The 17,399-nt window shown below is 44.2% G+C and overlaps 1 protein-coding gene across 4 annotated transcripts in view; it reads left to right on the top strand.

Annotated features, from left to right (window-relative positions):
* The window catches only part of Sse (extra spindle pole bodies like 1, separase), a 111,089-nt gene that overhangs the window by 36,604 nt on the left and 57,086 nt on the right, over nucleotides 1–17,399 (top strand). For all 4 annotated transcript variants that reach the window (XM_070537302.1, XM_070537305.1, XM_070537303.1 and 1 more), the window contains exons 9-14: nucleotides 1,591–1,737; nucleotides 5,044–5,200; nucleotides 12,095–12,259; nucleotides 13,152–13,283; nucleotides 13,900–14,139; nucleotides 16,749–17,007. In XM_070537302.1, coding sequence (XP_070393403.1) covers nucleotides 1,591–1,737; nucleotides 5,044–5,200; nucleotides 12,095–12,259; nucleotides 13,152–13,283; nucleotides 13,900–14,139; nucleotides 16,749–17,007 — 1,100 coding nt within the window. The remainder of the gene's footprint in view (nucleotides 1–1,590; nucleotides 1,738–5,043; nucleotides 5,201–12,094; nucleotides 12,260–13,151; nucleotides 13,284–13,899; nucleotides 14,140–16,748; nucleotides 17,008–17,399) is intronic.

Here is a 17,399-nt window from a genome sequence, read left to right as displayed (position 1 = left end):
CTCTTGAGTGGAACAGCAAGCGTCTTTTTCTCGGAACTCTTACACTACCGATGTTGTAGTGTTCACATTTACTGACATCAAGGACATCTGTACAATGTGGAAATCTGCAACCACATTGTTTATTCCCGCAGCATTGACAATGCTTTTGTATTTGGTCCTTTTTGAAATGGCAAACCAGGATACAGTGGACTCTCTTTAAACAAAACTTCAGGGGACCAGGGTAATTAGTTCCGTGCATCTAGAGCTCCATTTACTGAGAGGCACTGCAGAGAGCATTGCATGAATACAAAACCAACCAACCATGAGGATGGTGTTCCATTTAAGCGGCAGTTCCATTTGAGCGATTTCTTTTTATAGAGATTCCACTGTATAATGAACACAGAATTAATTTTAAGTTATTTATGTTTATCGAGATTCCACTGTATCTCACAGTTAATCTAAAATGTTTTCTCATCAATATCAGCAACTAACTAATCTGCGGTTGTAACAAATATTGCAGATAACAAAGGTATTTTCGTGTCAGAAGTGACTTAAAATGAAGTTCTACTTAAGTATCATCATAAGTAAGGAGCTGGTGCAGCATTTCTGGCAGCGGCACTCTTCTTGTAAGACGCCAGTGTCATTTTCGGTGCTCATGAAAGCTCTGCACTTAGTAAAAATGCTTGGTCTTGGACTTTCTGCAGTACTAATGTCACTTCAGCTTAATTTGCTAAGCAGTTTCATAATTGTTTGTCCCTTCCTGTGTTAAATGCGAGCACCTTTGCATGACGTTGTGGGGCACATTTAGTCAAGACGCTCAATCTAACATACGGTATTGCATATATAAAGAAGATGTTAAAGACTGGGTGCCACCTCGTGCCTTGTGCCAAACATGTCCAAACCAAGGCAATCCATTAGCAACCATTCTGTCATTTCTATGCTGACGCATCTCATCTGGCCTAGAGGCGCCAGAATTGCCGAACAATCAGAAATTTGATGTGCTGTGCACTCGTAGCTAGCGTTTCAGGTGAGTTTAGAGGAACTGAAAGCTCATTTCAACAGTTACTGCCAATCAGCCATCACAATAATTTACATTGATGTGGGAGCCACAGGTGTCACCATCTTTGACAACACTATATTTTAGTGCACATAAATATTATGTACGTTAAACTCTCCAAATAACATAACATTAACATAGCATACGTAAAGTGCAGAAACCAAATAGTGTACGGAGCATGCACAGTGAGGCAACATTATTTCTTTACTTATGTAAAGCATTTGTTTGCTTTCAAACACTTGTAAAACTCCACTGTGCTTTTAGTGTTTTCTTTTTCTTTTTTTTGCATTGGCTCAGTAACTGCTGTGTTCTACTGCCAAGCAGGAGGTTGCATGTTCGAATCGTGGCTTCAGCAGTTCTATTTTTGTGGGGCGAAATAGAAAATTGCTTACATGGTGTATTTGTCACACTACCTATCAGTGGAATGCGCTGAACACCAGCAGGCTTGTTTTGTGTAGTGGTGCTGGGAATCTTTCTGTTGTGCTTCTGATAGTAAGCACGTGTCTTGATGCTTCAGATTCAGAGGCTCACTAGTGTTCCCATGGCTTTTCCAGGCTTCCTGCAGATACTTGTGTAGACCTGTTCAATGAGCTGAAAGAGTTTGCGCCACAGGTCAACAGCAAGCTGGCGGACAGTTACGTCCTTGTTGAGAGCACCCTGCTGCTGTCCCGCTTTCCGTACATGGATTTCAACCTCGAGTGGTATGTGGAACTTGTGTTCGTACCCTCTGGATTATCATGCACCTTTGGCATCAAAAGTTCATGGGCCTTGGGATTTGAGGAAAAGCCATTTCCACAGCCTGGGCACACAGACTGGCACAGCTCACACCCGTTACAAGGGATCCGTGTACAACATATTTTCGGTTTTAAAACCATTCTTCTCAATTAGTTTGGTATGCCTCTATTACAAATTTTTTTGCAATCTTTGTCTACATAGTCTACGTACGACATACTTTGTGTAAATACAATCTACAGTCAACTACCGATTTTACGAATGCCCAATTTTTCGGACATGCCTGATAATTCGGACGCCTTCGCAGCACCAACACATCCCCCATACTTAATGTATAAGAACGTCTGAAATTTCGTGCGATTTTCTGGGCTGTTTGCCATGACCGCGTGTCTGAAATTACGTTATCGAAGGCACCACTGCCGCCATTTTGATTGTCTTGCCGCCTCGACCTGGCGCTCTCGCACACAGATCCACTTGCAGCCGTAGCCACTACCATGGTAACACTATGCCTACCTGCTACCACGTTCGCTACTAAGCTTCTTGCTATTCGGTGCCATGTTTTTTATTGGAAGAATTCGCCACTGACAGCAATCGCTCTCACTCCCCTTTGTAATCCTCGGCAATGGCTTCGAAACTCGGAGAGCACAACGCGGTGCATAATACTGGTTCCCGAAAATCACCATCGCCTCTATACAGCAATGTTGCGCGGTGAAGCATACGCGAAGTATTGCGGTGAAGCATATGAAGTGTAAGATGGGGCACTTGTCACGAGACACAGTACATGCATCCGCTGTCTGCTGTCACAGTGCGAACACCGGTATGCCTATTAAGTGTACGTGACAGCTTTTGGCATGCTCGGTGGGAGCGGTCTACGTTATTCCACTTTCGTGTAGCAAAAAGTACTTTGGGCAGACGGAACGCTTCCTTAACATCCACCGTAGGGAGCACCAAGGTGTGATCAGGAATGCAACAGGCTCGAATCTGGCCGCGCATTGTCGAAATTTCCCATGCAAGCCTTTGTTCGAAAAAATCAAAATATTGTATAAAATTGGAAATCACATCAACCGCAAAATTGTGGAAGCCTACTTCATGCATGTCAACTCGGACGAATGCATCAGCCAGACTTCTATCTCTGCATGATAAAGAAACTGAGTTTTTGAAAAGCAAGATAGGCTGACACCCTTTCACCACTTGTATGCGTCACTTCATCATATGTGATCACATTCTCTGTATGCTGCACATACGCACTACAGTTGCATGTACCTGTGGCATCTGTGGCCAAAATCTAAAATAGTGACATCTTGTGAATACCCAGAATCAAATTTGAAATGCGTGACACAGTGACTTTCACTAGGCAGAGCACTATGGGCAAACCCCGCCTTAGCATTAGCATTCGCAGTGCAAGGCGTTGAAGGAGCAGGAGCACTGCAAAGGTGGTGTTTGATTGCCAATAACTACACTTCTGCTGAATGCTTACATGCCAAAGCATTTCTGAAATAGCCTGTTTTAACTTCAGATGCATTTCTCCAGTTTGATAAAAAGTGGTTCAGGGCCCCTTTAAATGCTAATCTCAATTGAATGATAGTGCTGTGTGTTATGTGTTGCAGGTGTTAGCTGCGGTTATACTTTAGTCAGCCTAGAAAATGGCTTCTAATCCTTGAGCCACAATTTATGGTTTCACTGCTTTTGAGGTTGCAGTGTAAGGCAACAATGAAAAGAAAGCATTGAGAGGCAGTACTTGATCTTTGTTCGATTTACTTGGTTTAATGTATGCCTTGTAGGACAACATTCTAAAAAAAGAACAATGCTGCACTTTTCTGCAAAGGTTCGTGCAATTAATTAAAAGATATCATAAATAGTATTGAGGAAAGGCAGGAGGAATTATGGCATTGCTTTGCCATACTTGGCATGAGAAAAAGCTCCGCTGCCTCTAAACAAGTTTTCTTTGTAGATTTGAAGGTGCCAGTCCTAAAGGTATATACAGACATCATTTTGTGTTATTTTTCAGTGACAATGTTTCATGGCGTTTATTATTAAGTAACTTGCCCTGTAGGAAGTAAAACATAGATTTAAGGTAATAGGTGATACTTAATATACAGGTGAGTATCACAGCCCAGAGCTGTGTGTAGTGTTATTTGCCTCATCCAGATTCAGCTGTAGAATTTAGTCATTGTGATCAGGTAGGAAGTAAAATATACACGTAAGCTAATAGGTGATACTTAATGTACAGGTGAGTATCACAGCACAGAGCTGCATGTGTAGTGATATTTGCCTCATCCAGATTCAGCTGTAGAATTTAGTCACTGTGATCAGGTGGTAGTTATATTTATATGCAGTTCTTTCATGTATATGCATTATAAGAACCATATTTGTCCTAACAGAGGCCTTACATCACCAACAAAATATTACAGGCAACCTTCTCTTCAGTGCAACATGCCACCGTGGTTACAGTGTTAAGCTCTGCACGGATTAATTGCCAAATTTTGAATGTGCAGTATTTTCTAGCGAAATCTGCATAGCTCTGCCTCCTAATGGGTCTGTCGTGTCGGTAGGCAAAACTTGGGAGGTGCATGCTGCATGCTCCGCTGGGTTCAAGTACTCTCTTCTGCGTTCTGCGGCAGCGGTGTCACTTGCTGTGTGTGTGTGTGTGTGTGCGGGGGGGGGGGGGGCAGAGAGCTTGCCTTTGCACGTAGCATTTGCTGCAAGCATTTCCCAGTAAAGATTATGGTTGCATAAGCTGCAGTTGCCAGGAAGTGGCAACTTAGCATATGAAGCAGGAAGTGATGTAACTACACTTTCGTATGGGAAATAACTCGCCTAGGAACCAATTTGTGTTGTGACAGTTCTATGGGACGGCCATGTATAGTGAGGACAAAGAGCAGCGTGCATACGAGGCACAATGGAAGTGTGATTAAGTGCATTTTCCTTCTCTCTGGGCCTCTCTTCATAGCTGCACGAAGTAGAGGTGCAAGCCAAGTCGCAAGCCATTGAAACATCTTAGGCTAATAAATAGGTTAAGTGCATGTTAATTCTGTACGTGAATATTTAATTAAAATTAGACATTTGTTCTACATGATTGTTTATGCTGGACTGTTGTGAGACTGTGTTCAAGAAAACTAACAGAGCAGCAGCTTGAGCCCTACGCACATTTTTTCAGCAGTCTGAAGAATGCATATTTTGACTTGGCACATGATAGCAATGCAGAAATGCACATAGCATAGTGTTGTGCATTTCCTCAGTTATCAACAACACATCTTTATTGCTTTGTCCTGCAGTACTTTCGATGAAAGTTTCCATAGAGCTCTAAACAGTGTAGAAGATCTGCTGAAGACCAATGACAAGGATACTGCTGACATTGCAAAGCTTCTGAACGCTGGCTGCCTGTACTGGCTTTACATGAACAAAATCGACATGCTGCGAGACTTTGCTGCAGTAAGTGTTCCATCGTACCCCCATCCCTTTTTATCTTGTATGAGGCAGTTGACAGCAGCACTGCCTGCTTCAGCTGCAGCTTAACTGTTCCTGGCTTGGTCTCACTGTTCACGAATTTGAATTGAACTTGTGCGGCTTATGTGATAAGCTGTGGATAATCAAGAGAAGCCTCAAACTGTAGCCAATGTTTTAACAAGGTGACCTTCCCTCTTCAACGGCAAGTCCAAGTTGAAACCGAAGACAGTCCTCTTGTCCAAATGTTGGCGCCAGGCTGAAGCTTCACTTGTTTGTATGTATCGCTTATGTATACTTTAGTAATGCATCTGTATAATGTACGTACCCATCCCTTATATATAGTACCCCTTTTATTAAACGTTTTTAACACTTTCGGGACCGGCCCATAGGCCATCGATCATATATGATCGACGGTTTTGCGCGCACTGCCCCGTTCAAATTTCCGCGCGCTTGGACATGTAGCTCCATCTAGGAGGTCGTCAGGAACTAGACTCTCGGTTTCGGCATAGTTTATTTCATTTCCAGCAGCTGGCGATACGCGAGAGAGAATTTTCTCGATTGCGGCGGCGGCGGACGCAGTGGAAAATGGCGTCGTGCTCGCGTCCGGTCGCTCGAAAAGAACGCCGTCAATCGCGCGATTCCGCTGCTTCGGCAACGGATTTTTTTGATGAACCGAGCAGCGAAGAGTCTGAAGACGACTTCGGCAGCTCCGATTTTATTTCGGACTCCGATTCGGATGATGATGAGCCACGGACTTCATCTAGTAGCCGAAGGTGAGCATAGTTCCACATTCATTTCTTTCTGGAGTAGGTGAACGGGCTCGCTATATGTTCTCATTATTTTATCTTTACTTGATAGGGTCTCAACAAGCTACGGCAATGATCTGCTGCCGCCAGCGCAGAAGCGGATTGAGTTTTCGCCGCAACGGGAACCTGGCGTGTACTTGGACGCAGAAGTGGGCGTGGCGCTCAGAAGCGGATCAAAGAAATTCTTGACTGCTCTGGACTTCTTTCTTCTGTTTTTCTCGATGAATGTGATCAAAGCAATTTGTGACAACACGAACAAGTATGCTTGGACTCACATTTTGGAAAAACCAACGCATGCTTGTTCCGACGGATCTTGGGAAGAAGTCACCCCAAGTGAAATGCTAAAGTTTATCGGACTCGTAATTTACATGGGCGTTGTGAAGGTTCCTCGGCTGAAGCTGTATTGGAACGTAGGAGATCTGTACAGCGGTCTGCTCCCACCACGGATCATGCGGCGACGCCGGTTCATAGCTCTACTCGCAATGTTGCAAGTTGCAGACTTGGACGATGTCACTCAAAGTTCAAGAGGAAAGCTCCGATACATGTGGTGGCTCCTGCAACACATGAACGAAGTGTCAGCGAATCTTTTCCAGCCACATCGCGATCTTTCCGTGGATGAGCGCATGGTGAAATCGAAAGGGCGGTCAGGCATCCGACAGTATATCAAAGATAAAGTAACAAAATGGGGCTACAAGCTGTGGGTCCTAGCTGACCCTGGCACCGGATATACTGTGCAGTTTAGTGTGTATACCGGTAAGCGTGAGCAGCCAGGGCCCCATGGCTTAGCTTTCGACGTAGTTTGCCAGCTGTGTCACAGATATCTTGATCAGGGCTACAGGATCTTTATGGACAATTTTTACACTTCTACTAGCCTGTTCAGTCATCTTCTCAGCCGAAAAACATTGGCTTGCGGAACCACACGCAAGGATCGCCGAGGATTTCCTGCCGAACTGAAGGATGCACGGTGGGAAAAAAAAGCTCGACGTGGCGACATTCGATGGTTGCGCGATCAGAACATCCTGTACCTTCAGTGGAAAGACCGGCGTGTTGTCAACATGATGAGCACGGTTCATACTGCAAATGACACGGTCACCGCAAAAAGAAGGGAAAGAAGGCAAAACTCCTGGACTCAGATATCTATAACAAAGCCTCTGCTGATCCATGATTATAATGCTGGCATGCTAGGCGTAGATAAATCGGATCAAATGATTGGATATTATAATGTTCTCATGAGAAGCGTACGGTGGTGGAAGACTCTGTTCTTCCACTGCATCGATATTGCATGTGTGAACAGTTTCGTACTCTTCCAAGCTCACCGCACATTGCACCCAGAGATTCCTGAGCTGGCACGCACTGCCGGGTTTGACCACCTAGCTTTTAGAGAAGAGCTCATTCGGCAGCTTCTGAATCTTGACGGTGCCAAGCAAGCACACACGCCTCCACCACCCGACGCAAAACATGCACTCCACAAGCCGGAAAAAGTGGCAAAACGCAGAAACTGCAAGCTGTGCTATGAGCAGAAGAAAATCGAGCTCAAAACTAATGTCTTTTGCAGCACATGCCAAGTTCACTTGTGTTTTACGACTGCCCGGAACTGCTTCGTCGAGTGGCACAAGAACCGTGGGACCTGAGTGGCTGACCACTGGTGCAAGCTAGATTTCACACAAAAAAAAGACAGTTGTAGATACGCGTGCCAAATTTTCACAAGCAAGAAAGGAGGCATTGTAGCACATTTTGTATATCTTGAATTTTTTTTATTATGTTTTTCCACTTTTATATCCATGACTTTTCCAACTTTTTTATGTTGTTCTTTCAGCAAATCTTGAATTTGAGATTTTTTTAAAAATATTATATATCACTTTTAAGTCTAACCTTTCTTTATGCATGAAAGACCATCTAATTAGCTACATTTTGATAAACATTGCAGCAATATAGCGTAATGACTATTCGTAATAAAAAATAATTTTTGACACCCATCAGAATTGCCTGTTTTTTCCCCGGTCCCGAAAGAGTTAAAGTAACGCAGTGGAACCCCATTAATACGTTTCTCACTGTTTTCCTGGCTGCTACGTCACATTTTCATGGTCCAGACCTAAATCCCATTCACTCCCATGTATTATTAATCAGGGTGTCTACCAACTGGGAAAACCGGGAATTCTCAAGGATATTGAGTAGTCAAGAAATACTTCGGGAAAGCTCAGGGAATTTGTGCTTCTGTCAGGGAAAATTAGCTGTAATTTTATTGAAAGCGAATGAAGGTCGCGATACTGCTGGCTCTAGTAACAGAGAGGAATTCCAACAAATCATCTTTGATGCCCTGTCATCAGCTGGAGGAGTTGCCAGTGTACAGTCAACAACCGACTTTCCGGATGCCCGATAATTCGAACAGCTTTGCGACGCTACCACATACCCCACAGAGTCAATGTATAAGAACATCTCTGAAGATGTATCTGAAATTTCGGACTCGGTAACCGTTCGCCGTCCGATTTTCCAAACCTTTTGCCATCACCGCAGGTCCCAAACAGCATTACTCAAAGCCACCACCACTGCCGTTTTGATGGCCTTGCCGCCTCAAACCGGCGCTCTCGCTCGCAGATATGCTGGCGGCCTTAGCCACCACTGCGGTAACGCTAGGCCCAGCTGCTTTGACGTTCGCTATTAAGCTTCCTGCCATTAAGTGCCATGTTTTTCATTGAAAGAACTTGCCACTGTCAGCAATGGCAGTGATTCCGCCTTTGTAGTCCTTGCGATTGGCTTCGAAGCACAGAAAGCACGTCGCTTTGCATAATGCCGGTTCCCAAAAGGCAGCTTCGCCTCAATACAGAAATCTTACGCTGTGAAGCATATGCAAAAGTATTGCGGTAAAGCATAACAAGCGTGGGAACGGGCAATTGTCACAGGACCCAGTATGTATTCCTTAATTATACACGCGTGCACCCGCCATCTCCTGTCCCAGTATGAGCACCGATATGTCTAATAAGTGTACTGGCAGACCTTCAGAACTTTTTCAGGTGTGCCTGTAGCGATTTGAGCCTTTGAGGGCAGTAAAAGACCTGCGTTCATTTTTTCAAACTGCCTGATTTTTCGAACGTTTTCGCGGTCCCTAGGGAGTCCAAAAAATCGGAAGTTGACTGTACAACTGACCAAGAGGATGCTTCAAATTGTCTGGGTGGCGAACACGCAGCTGAAGGAGGCTGAGAACACAAAGGACCTACACATTGAGGAATGAAAGGGAAAGGAAGCATACCACCACTTCTTTGAAGGAGCTTGAGCTCAAAAAACAGATTTGGCTGATGCTGAGATGCAGGTATCCCTCATCCAAATCAAAGTAAACTCTTTAAAGCAGTGAAATGCAACACTTAGGCATTGTGCGCGGAAGCATTGTGCGCAGACTGAAAGTATGTCGGGACAGTTGAGGTTGACTTGCCAGCTGTTGCGAGAGAATCTCACTTGTGACAAAGTTCAGGCCTCATACCAATGAGCTTGCTATCAGTCGATAGAAATAGCTCATGTTCGAAAATATTTGCTTCTGTATGCATCTCCTTTTTATTCGTATTTGAGAATGTTTGGCTCTATTTGAAATGGGTTTTACCATTTCTTTTCGAAGATGTTTTACTCTGTGCATTTTACTAGCCCCTCCCTTCTGTTTTCTTTTGGAATAAAATAAATGCTACTTCTTACTATTCAAACTCGATTTTATTATTTATTTTCAGTACTGCCAGTTCCTTTACTTACTTAACCAGTAGAAGGTTAAAGATTCCTGAGCCAGTTATGTTTAGTGAGTCAATGGTGAAACCTGTCGAAATTATTGGGGGGACAAACCCGTTATCTGCAGTAAATACCGATTGGAAGTACTTGTATGCATTAGCTTAAGAAACTTTTTCATCATGGGGTTCTGGAGTAAAAACATTGCGTGCACGGAAGTGAGTGAGTGAGTGAGTGACGAAACTTTGTTCTGAACGCCTGCAGAACGGTTAGCCTTCCCCTGTTAGGGAGGCGTTACCGTGACGCGGCCATGACGTCTTCGCGGCGTGTGGCGCCTCTACTTCGGCCGCGGCCGCACTATTCCCTTTGGTCGACCGCGCCTGCCCCTCCTTTGGGGTGGCAGCCTCCCTCCGGTTTCGCTCGGTCGTTGCCTTTCGAGGGCCGCCGAGATCTGCTGGACGGCCTGGGATTCAAAAATCTTTGTGGATTACCTTTCACGAAGTTAGGCAGGGTAGTATTAAAGTATTCTTTTCTGGTGTGGCTTAGTCTGATTTTGAGTTCTGCTTTGGCGGTAATCAACTTTGATGTCTGGAGTGATTGATTTTTGGTCTTCTTCAAAGACCAACGTAACCTTTTTACTTTTTGTATGGCATGAATTAACTCACGCGGTACCCAGGGGTTGTATTTCCGCAATTTTCTTGTTTTTAACGGTATAAATAGTTCGATGCAGTCATGTCTTACTGTCTTAAAATTAATCCAGAGGGCATCTGTGTCTGTCGAAAGATTGCTAGCCATTTCCGCATGTACGTCTAAACATTGGCGTCGTCCGATTTCGCAATGTCGATGACGGTGCTATCTAAAGACCTTTTTTGTACACGCCTCGTGCACCGCCTATAGAGGCGCCACTGAAAGCCACCTAGCAGACGCTTCCAACAGTACACGCGGGAGCAGTAGCAGACGACAACCCTTTGCAGCTAGGATGGCTGAAGTTCGCGGCTGCGATTTCTCCTTTGTTCGGGTGCCAGGCTGCTTCTTCTATGGTGACAGCTGTAGGGAGATGCTGACCTCTGTGCGAGCGGGTATGAACACGATGTTACCGGTGTTTGGGACAACATGGTCCTCATACGTGCAAGGTGTGTCTTGCAGACAAACGCCATGAACCCCATTTACATGACGTGAAACTCATGTTCACTAGCCGATAAATTTTGTTGAGTGATGCGATCTCTCGATGGTTTTTTTTATTCTACCCTTGCCACTATGCTGCTTCTGTACCTGAATAATAAGCACCCGTTGTCAGTGCAGACTTATATCAAACAAATCCGCACGGTGCAATCTCTACATGTGCCGTTGTGATTTTTCTGCTGATGAATACATGTGACATCGCCGAATAAGTGCAGTCGAAGTCGCCTCAAGAAGAGTAATTGCCAATTTATTGAGGGAAACGCGTACATTAGCCAACGAAGTCGCCAAACACACGGGTTAATAAAAGCGCGTGTTAGTGCTGTACCGCCGATGCAATTCTGCTGCATATGCCGATGAACTACTGTTCCCGCTGCAGTTTGTGCAATTTTAAATTCCCCAAGGGAGCTGCTTGGAAACGTACAAAGCTAAAGACTGACTAACTTTTCAGTACTTTTTTATATTACTAGAGAGGGGTGCCACATGATATATTTAAAGGCAGAGTAGTGTCAGTCAAAATAGATGAGCGCTGGCAGCAAGGCCCGGTTTAGTCGTCTGCAGCGTAAGTATAAGAAAGAATTCAGTTGAGTACAAAACTCACATGCAAGAAGGGACTACGTTGTGAAGCAAATCACTCGGCGTGTTAAGTTTGCTCAGGCAGCATCGAGGCGTGATGACTTCCCAAACGGGATGCGAACTTTTCAGCGAGAAATGGAACAAAAATATCATATGCAGCAGCTATTAGCAATTCTTGCCCTGAACTACCTATTTTCTAAACACATTTCCAAAAACGCAAACAATATCTAAGATGCCCTCGGGCGAAAAGAATAAAGCTGTTAAAGAAGCACTTCCTTGGTATCATTCCGATGAGGGAAGATTTTCTGATTTCATGACCTATTGCTTCATACAGTGAAACCTTGAAAACCAATGGTAAAAAGTTTTCTAATCAGTGCAAAATGACTACATATTATAAAGAGGGCTTGCAAAACAGGCTCTTCCATAGCCTATGCCAGTATTATTTACATTCTCTTCTGTAACTGTAATATAAATATCTACAGTGTGTGTGTGTGTGTGTGTGTGTGTGTGTGTGTGTGTGTGTTGCATACACACTGAAACACACACAATGTGGCGAATATTGTATTCAATCTAACCTTCACATAACCTGGAGTTATCGCCTAATTTGCTGCAGAAGGATGTGTCAGAAGCTGCTGTTGATCCTTTGGAGATGAAGTGTGATGACCCTATTCTGAGCCAAGCACTGGCTGAGGATAAGGACTATTCATGTGATGCCACTAAAAGTTATCGACACATCAATGTGGGGTACGAACTGTCAGCCCAGAAGAACTTGGACCAGGTAAGCCACAATTAAGCTTACTATCAGTTATAATTATCTCACTTCAGTGCTCTGACTGAGTGACAAGACACAATTTTATTGGCTTCATCCACAAAATTTACTTGTCTCCAGGACATTAAGATAGCACTGCGGCTCAGAATGAATTAACCTTTGAAAGGTGATCCTCGTCCAACTCGGGCTGCCTCAATACATGTTAAAAAGACAATAAAAAGAAATGCTAAATGAGTTCAAACTGATAATGTATTCTTTTTAGGAGTATGCGAACACCCAAATTTTACCAGATCAAATCGAATACTGAATTTTTTTAACGATTTGATTTGGTAATCAAATACTTTCTATACGATTTTTCGAATACGTGTATTCAGATATTTCGTGCAGAGACCCGCACAGTGTTGCATTTCATGTGAAACCTGGAGACCCTCGTGCTCCATTCTGCGCAAGTGAGTGCCTCACTTTGTTGGTTTTGGCGCAAGAAGAGTGCCAAGCATGCTGCTCTAACTGATGCGATTGCGGACTTGCCCCGTTCAAAGGAGCTGCTGACCGAGGCCGAATTCGAGTTGCGCAAGTGTAACCTTATCGAAGCCACAAAATTGACGCGAGTCTTGGGCCCCGTCTACTGGGCATGTGTTGGCATCTCGCTCTGCAATGATTCATGCAGCGCTTTGCATTACATACATCTCTACTGCAGTAGTCTGCCAATCTTTTAGTCCCTTTGGGTCGTATGTTTTCCCCACTAGTAGGTATTTTCTCATGCTTTTTTTTTTCGAGACATATGAACGAGGTTCTTCTGGACTGTAGCTGAGCTGTAATCAGTGCTGCCATACTAATTTTGTTGTGAAGTGGAACATAGCTATGGCATCTGCTTTTTTTATATATATATATATACTTTTAGGTTCTGGAAATGTGGACCACGGCCTTTGCACGGCCTTCATCTGAATGGAGCCTTATGTTTCGTGATTTGGTGGAGTGCTGGTTCTTTGAGCACGTCAAGGTGGTTTGTGAGGTGTATGCTTCATCGTTCAGGGTGAGAACCTCTTGCCTGTTCGTTTAAAAAGTGTAAAGGGTTTTTTCTCAATGTTCTCCAGGGAGGCTGTGCACTGCAGCACATGTCTGGATCTAAATTTGTTGAAAAAAGAAAGAACTATAAATGCCTTGCTGAATAAGCACTATGCTGAAATAAGTGTGCAGTTTGCTAAAAGAAATTGAATGTGGTTTAGTTGCTGCTGAATTCTTAAATTAGGTGCTGAACATTCCAGTCCTAGGTGTAATCAACCACTGGCTTTGAAATTGAAAGTTTGCCCTGGTGAGACTCGTAGTCGTTTGATGCAGGTAAATTTTGATGCAATTTCTTTGTACTTGATTCTGACGAACACCTCATTTTTAGCCAACTTTTTCACAAAGCAGGTGCATGATAGGATCTAGTAGTTTACCACATTGTTGAAGGCTTGTAAAATTGATTACTGGAAATACGGAACCCTATTAAAGACATCCTGTGGGCTTTCCACCCAGTATCTCATACATTTGATGCTGTTAGCATCCTTTACTGTACCGTAAATTGCTTCACGCTTCTGTAAAATTTTCAGTGTGCAGGAGCTAACAAAAGTAGTAAACCATCATGCACTCTCCACCTTATCAACCAGTTCTTGGAAGAGGTCAAGGCTGCAACCCTGTGGTACACCGTGGCCATGGACAGAAGCATGAACCAGGGGACTGTGCTTGCTGCCTCTTACCTCATCAATGCTCTGATCAAGGTGGGCCTGGTGGATGCAGCTGCTGATGTGGCTCGGCAGACTGAGGCCACGGCCGGTCAGCTAGACGAGGGTCTTCCGCGGTTGCGGTTTGTGTTGGCGAAGGCGCACCTGCTCTACAACCAAGAGAAGGTATTTTTCCGACTGTCTGGTTCAGGCAGTTTCCTTTGTAGTATTAACAAAAAAGTTGCTGTTTCTCTCATAATGTCAAGCATTAACACAATAAAACTGGCGCAGTATTATCTGCAGGTGGTCTTGCACTATTTGGTGTGATATCAGTTTGAGTAAAGATTTGCAGATGCATATCACAATCTCCTTTCAACAAGTAAATGTTATGTAGTGGCTATTCGCCTAATTCCATCAGGCTCTTGGCCGTTCCCCCATAGCAGATATATACTGTATTTAGTGGCAAACCAACCAACTACGTGCTGACTCTAGTCAGAGTGGCCCTCATTTCCAGAAGTTGTACTCCCCAGCAATAAAGTGGCAAGACATGGCTTTTGCTTCCTTCTCTCTCCTGACTTTTCACTTCTTACCACTGGGTTTGCTTTAAAGGGATCCTGAACCACCCCTTCGGGCTTTGTGAAAAAGGTCTGTGGATAGCATACGCTGCTGTGAACATCTTAGCCAAGCTTTGCTGTCATACGTGGCACATGGAACTCTAAAGTCGAGTGCAAAGTCACATTTCTTTCAAATGCTCTTTTGAACTGAAGCCCACTTCTAATTCTTTTCTGGAAACTTTATTTCGTAATAAAGTGGGTTCCTATATGTGGCTGCTATTGGCCAATAGCTGATGTCAAGCAAGAAGGTGTTTGAATCAGTGTGCTTCTTCCTACTGTTACTGTGTGTATTTATTGAAGTTCAATGAACTGGCTGAAGTAAGCGAAAATGCACTTTTGAATTTCTATAATAATTGCACGTTTCCGGAAAAACCAGACTATCTCCTTCTCCCGTGTACTTGACCACGGTTGCCTGCATAGGAATTAAGCTTTGTCACACAGCTTATCGGTGTCATAGCCGGCAGGTCTCGTAAATTTCGACCAGTTTTGAATGCTCAACTAGCCTTGAACCACGCAAAACTCAAGGTAAGACCACATGCACGCTTGCCAGCGCGCGCTCACTCTTGGCCGCTCATGGTTGGATGCTTCGGCGTACTTATTGATAGCGCTTTAAAATGCGCAAGTTGGGTGTGGCTACTATCCGTTGGTCAAGCTGGTGAAGGATAAAGCTAGTCCGAACCACATGGCATGGTCAGACTGGAGCATATGAGTGCGAGCATGCACTCAAGCCCTGTCTTGCACAAAGCAAATGCTGCACATACGCACTACAGTTTTATGTAGCTTCAGTCTTCTACGTAGCGTAGAAGACCGCAGCTATGTGCTGTCACGAGTCTACTGGCTAAGCGCACTGCAGCTGACTGAGGACAACCGCGTTTGGCTTACGTTTGACGCGTCGTCAAACTTGGAAGTAGTGGCGTCTGCGTTAACATCCAAGACCAAATTTGAACTGCGCACCATGGTGGCATTTAGGAGGCAGGGCATTGCGGGCACACCCTGCTCTCCTGTGGCCTTCACAGTGCAAGGCATTGAAGAAGGAATGGGAGCACAGCGAAGAGGATGTTTGATTGCCAATAACTCCGCTTCTGCTGAATGCATTGAAGTACTTTTTGTGGCAAGGTATATCTGAAGTAGCCTGTCTTAACATCAAGTACATTTCCCCTCTTCAAAAAAAGAATGGTTCAGGTCCCCTTTAAGTTATTTCACCTTGGTAATGGTTTGTGGATAAGGTCTTGCAGTGTGGTTAATGTGCTACGACTGATTCATGCCAATCGCAGCAGCTTGTGGCACAGCCGTGTTTTTTAGGTGTAGTCATGCCACCAGCTGTTCTTTATTTTAACATTGGTAGAGTGGCTTAGAGGAAAAACCTATGACAGCCAATGCACGGGCCATTGAATTTCCGTCTGACAGGCTATGCCAGTAAAAGCATTGGTAGGACATCAGTGCTTGTTCTTTTTTCAGTAATAGAGGTGTACTAGCAAGGTAGTTTTACAGCGAAGCTGTTAAGGGTAGTTATGCAGCTGTTTTGTACAGTGAGTGTGAGGTGTGCTCAGTATCAGTGCCTCATAATCAGAAAGTGGTTTTGGCACGTAAAACCCCAAATATTATTATTATGCTCAGTATCAATCTGCAACACAACCTGCATTGCAGTCAAAAATTTTTGCTCTGAAATATGATTACCAATTTGACTACGATGAAGCACCATAGACTGGACAAAGGAAGGTGAGACAGACGGTACAAGCACTGGTTGTCAACGATAGCTGATTGTCAACGACCATGAAATAACTTACCTTGCGCACACCTCAAATGAATAGACACCTTCCGTGCATGGTTTTATTTGCCAGTAATTCTTAATTTTTGTTTTTCGTGTTGTGTTTTACTGGCTTTGTGTTGGAGGTCAGCTAGGAGTTTGTACTGCTGCAGTGGTAAAGAGCAGCCAGCAGTGCAGTCCTCGGGGGAGCCCCGACGCGGCCGTATAGCTATGGCATCAGTGAGAACGTGCAGACATTGTCGCTGATCAATTGTCTCTAAGAACAGCCAGAAAGGCCGTAAGAACTCTTTAACTTCGCTGTCTTTGTTGTATCAGTTGATCAGACTGGTATATAGCAGCAAATAATTTTTTATTATGCCGCTTCAGTGTGCCCACGTTCCCAGAATAAGAAACACTTCCCCTTTTCCCCTCAGTTCACTGAAGGCTTTCAGCTACTGGATCAGTTGCTCAAGCACCCGCTGCTCCAGAAGAACAACAAGTCTGCCCTGCTGTTCATGGCGGAGGTAAAGCTTCTTGTCTGCAAGTACTCACTCCTGCCTGCCACAATAAGCAAGCCGTTCCACACCAATGGGTTCCTCGAGTGCGACACTCCTGTCATCCTTGCCCAAGAAGCCTTGAGGATATCCCAGGGTGTCCTGCACCACTTCAGGGAAAATGTCGATGGGGAGCCATGTGAGTGGTTGCACGCTGGATTTTCTGTTCTGAAACAGCTTCGCAGACTGTTTCTTGGGGGCCATATGCTGCTGTACACCTGCCAACACTTCCAAATTCTTTTAAACCCATTAAGGCCCAAGGAAAATGTACCAGCCAGATGTTATTGATATTTTGGTACCCAATGATCTCTTAACACTGCAACTGTGTTGTGAAAGTTTAATGAATTGTACTTTATTCTTTCGAATGCTACGATCATGTACTTTATAAAGTATGCTAAGCCTGTACGAAAGCATAACCTGGTGCAGGTCATCGAAAATAAAGGCTGTATTTTGCAACTTCTTAAAGGACCACTGACACAAAATTTAAAACTTGAGATGTTTGTGTTGTTAAATTCTCTTGCATACATAGAT

Source organism: Dermacentor albipictus, chromosome 4 (genome assembly GCF_038994185.2).
Source record: "Dermacentor albipictus isolate Rhodes 1998 colony chromosome 4, USDA_Dalb.pri_finalv2, whole genome shotgun sequence".
Lineage (NCBI taxonomy): Eukaryota > Metazoa > Arthropoda > Arachnida > Ixodida > Ixodidae > Dermacentor > Dermacentor albipictus.
This window is presented reverse-complemented; position numbering and strand designations above follow the sequence as displayed.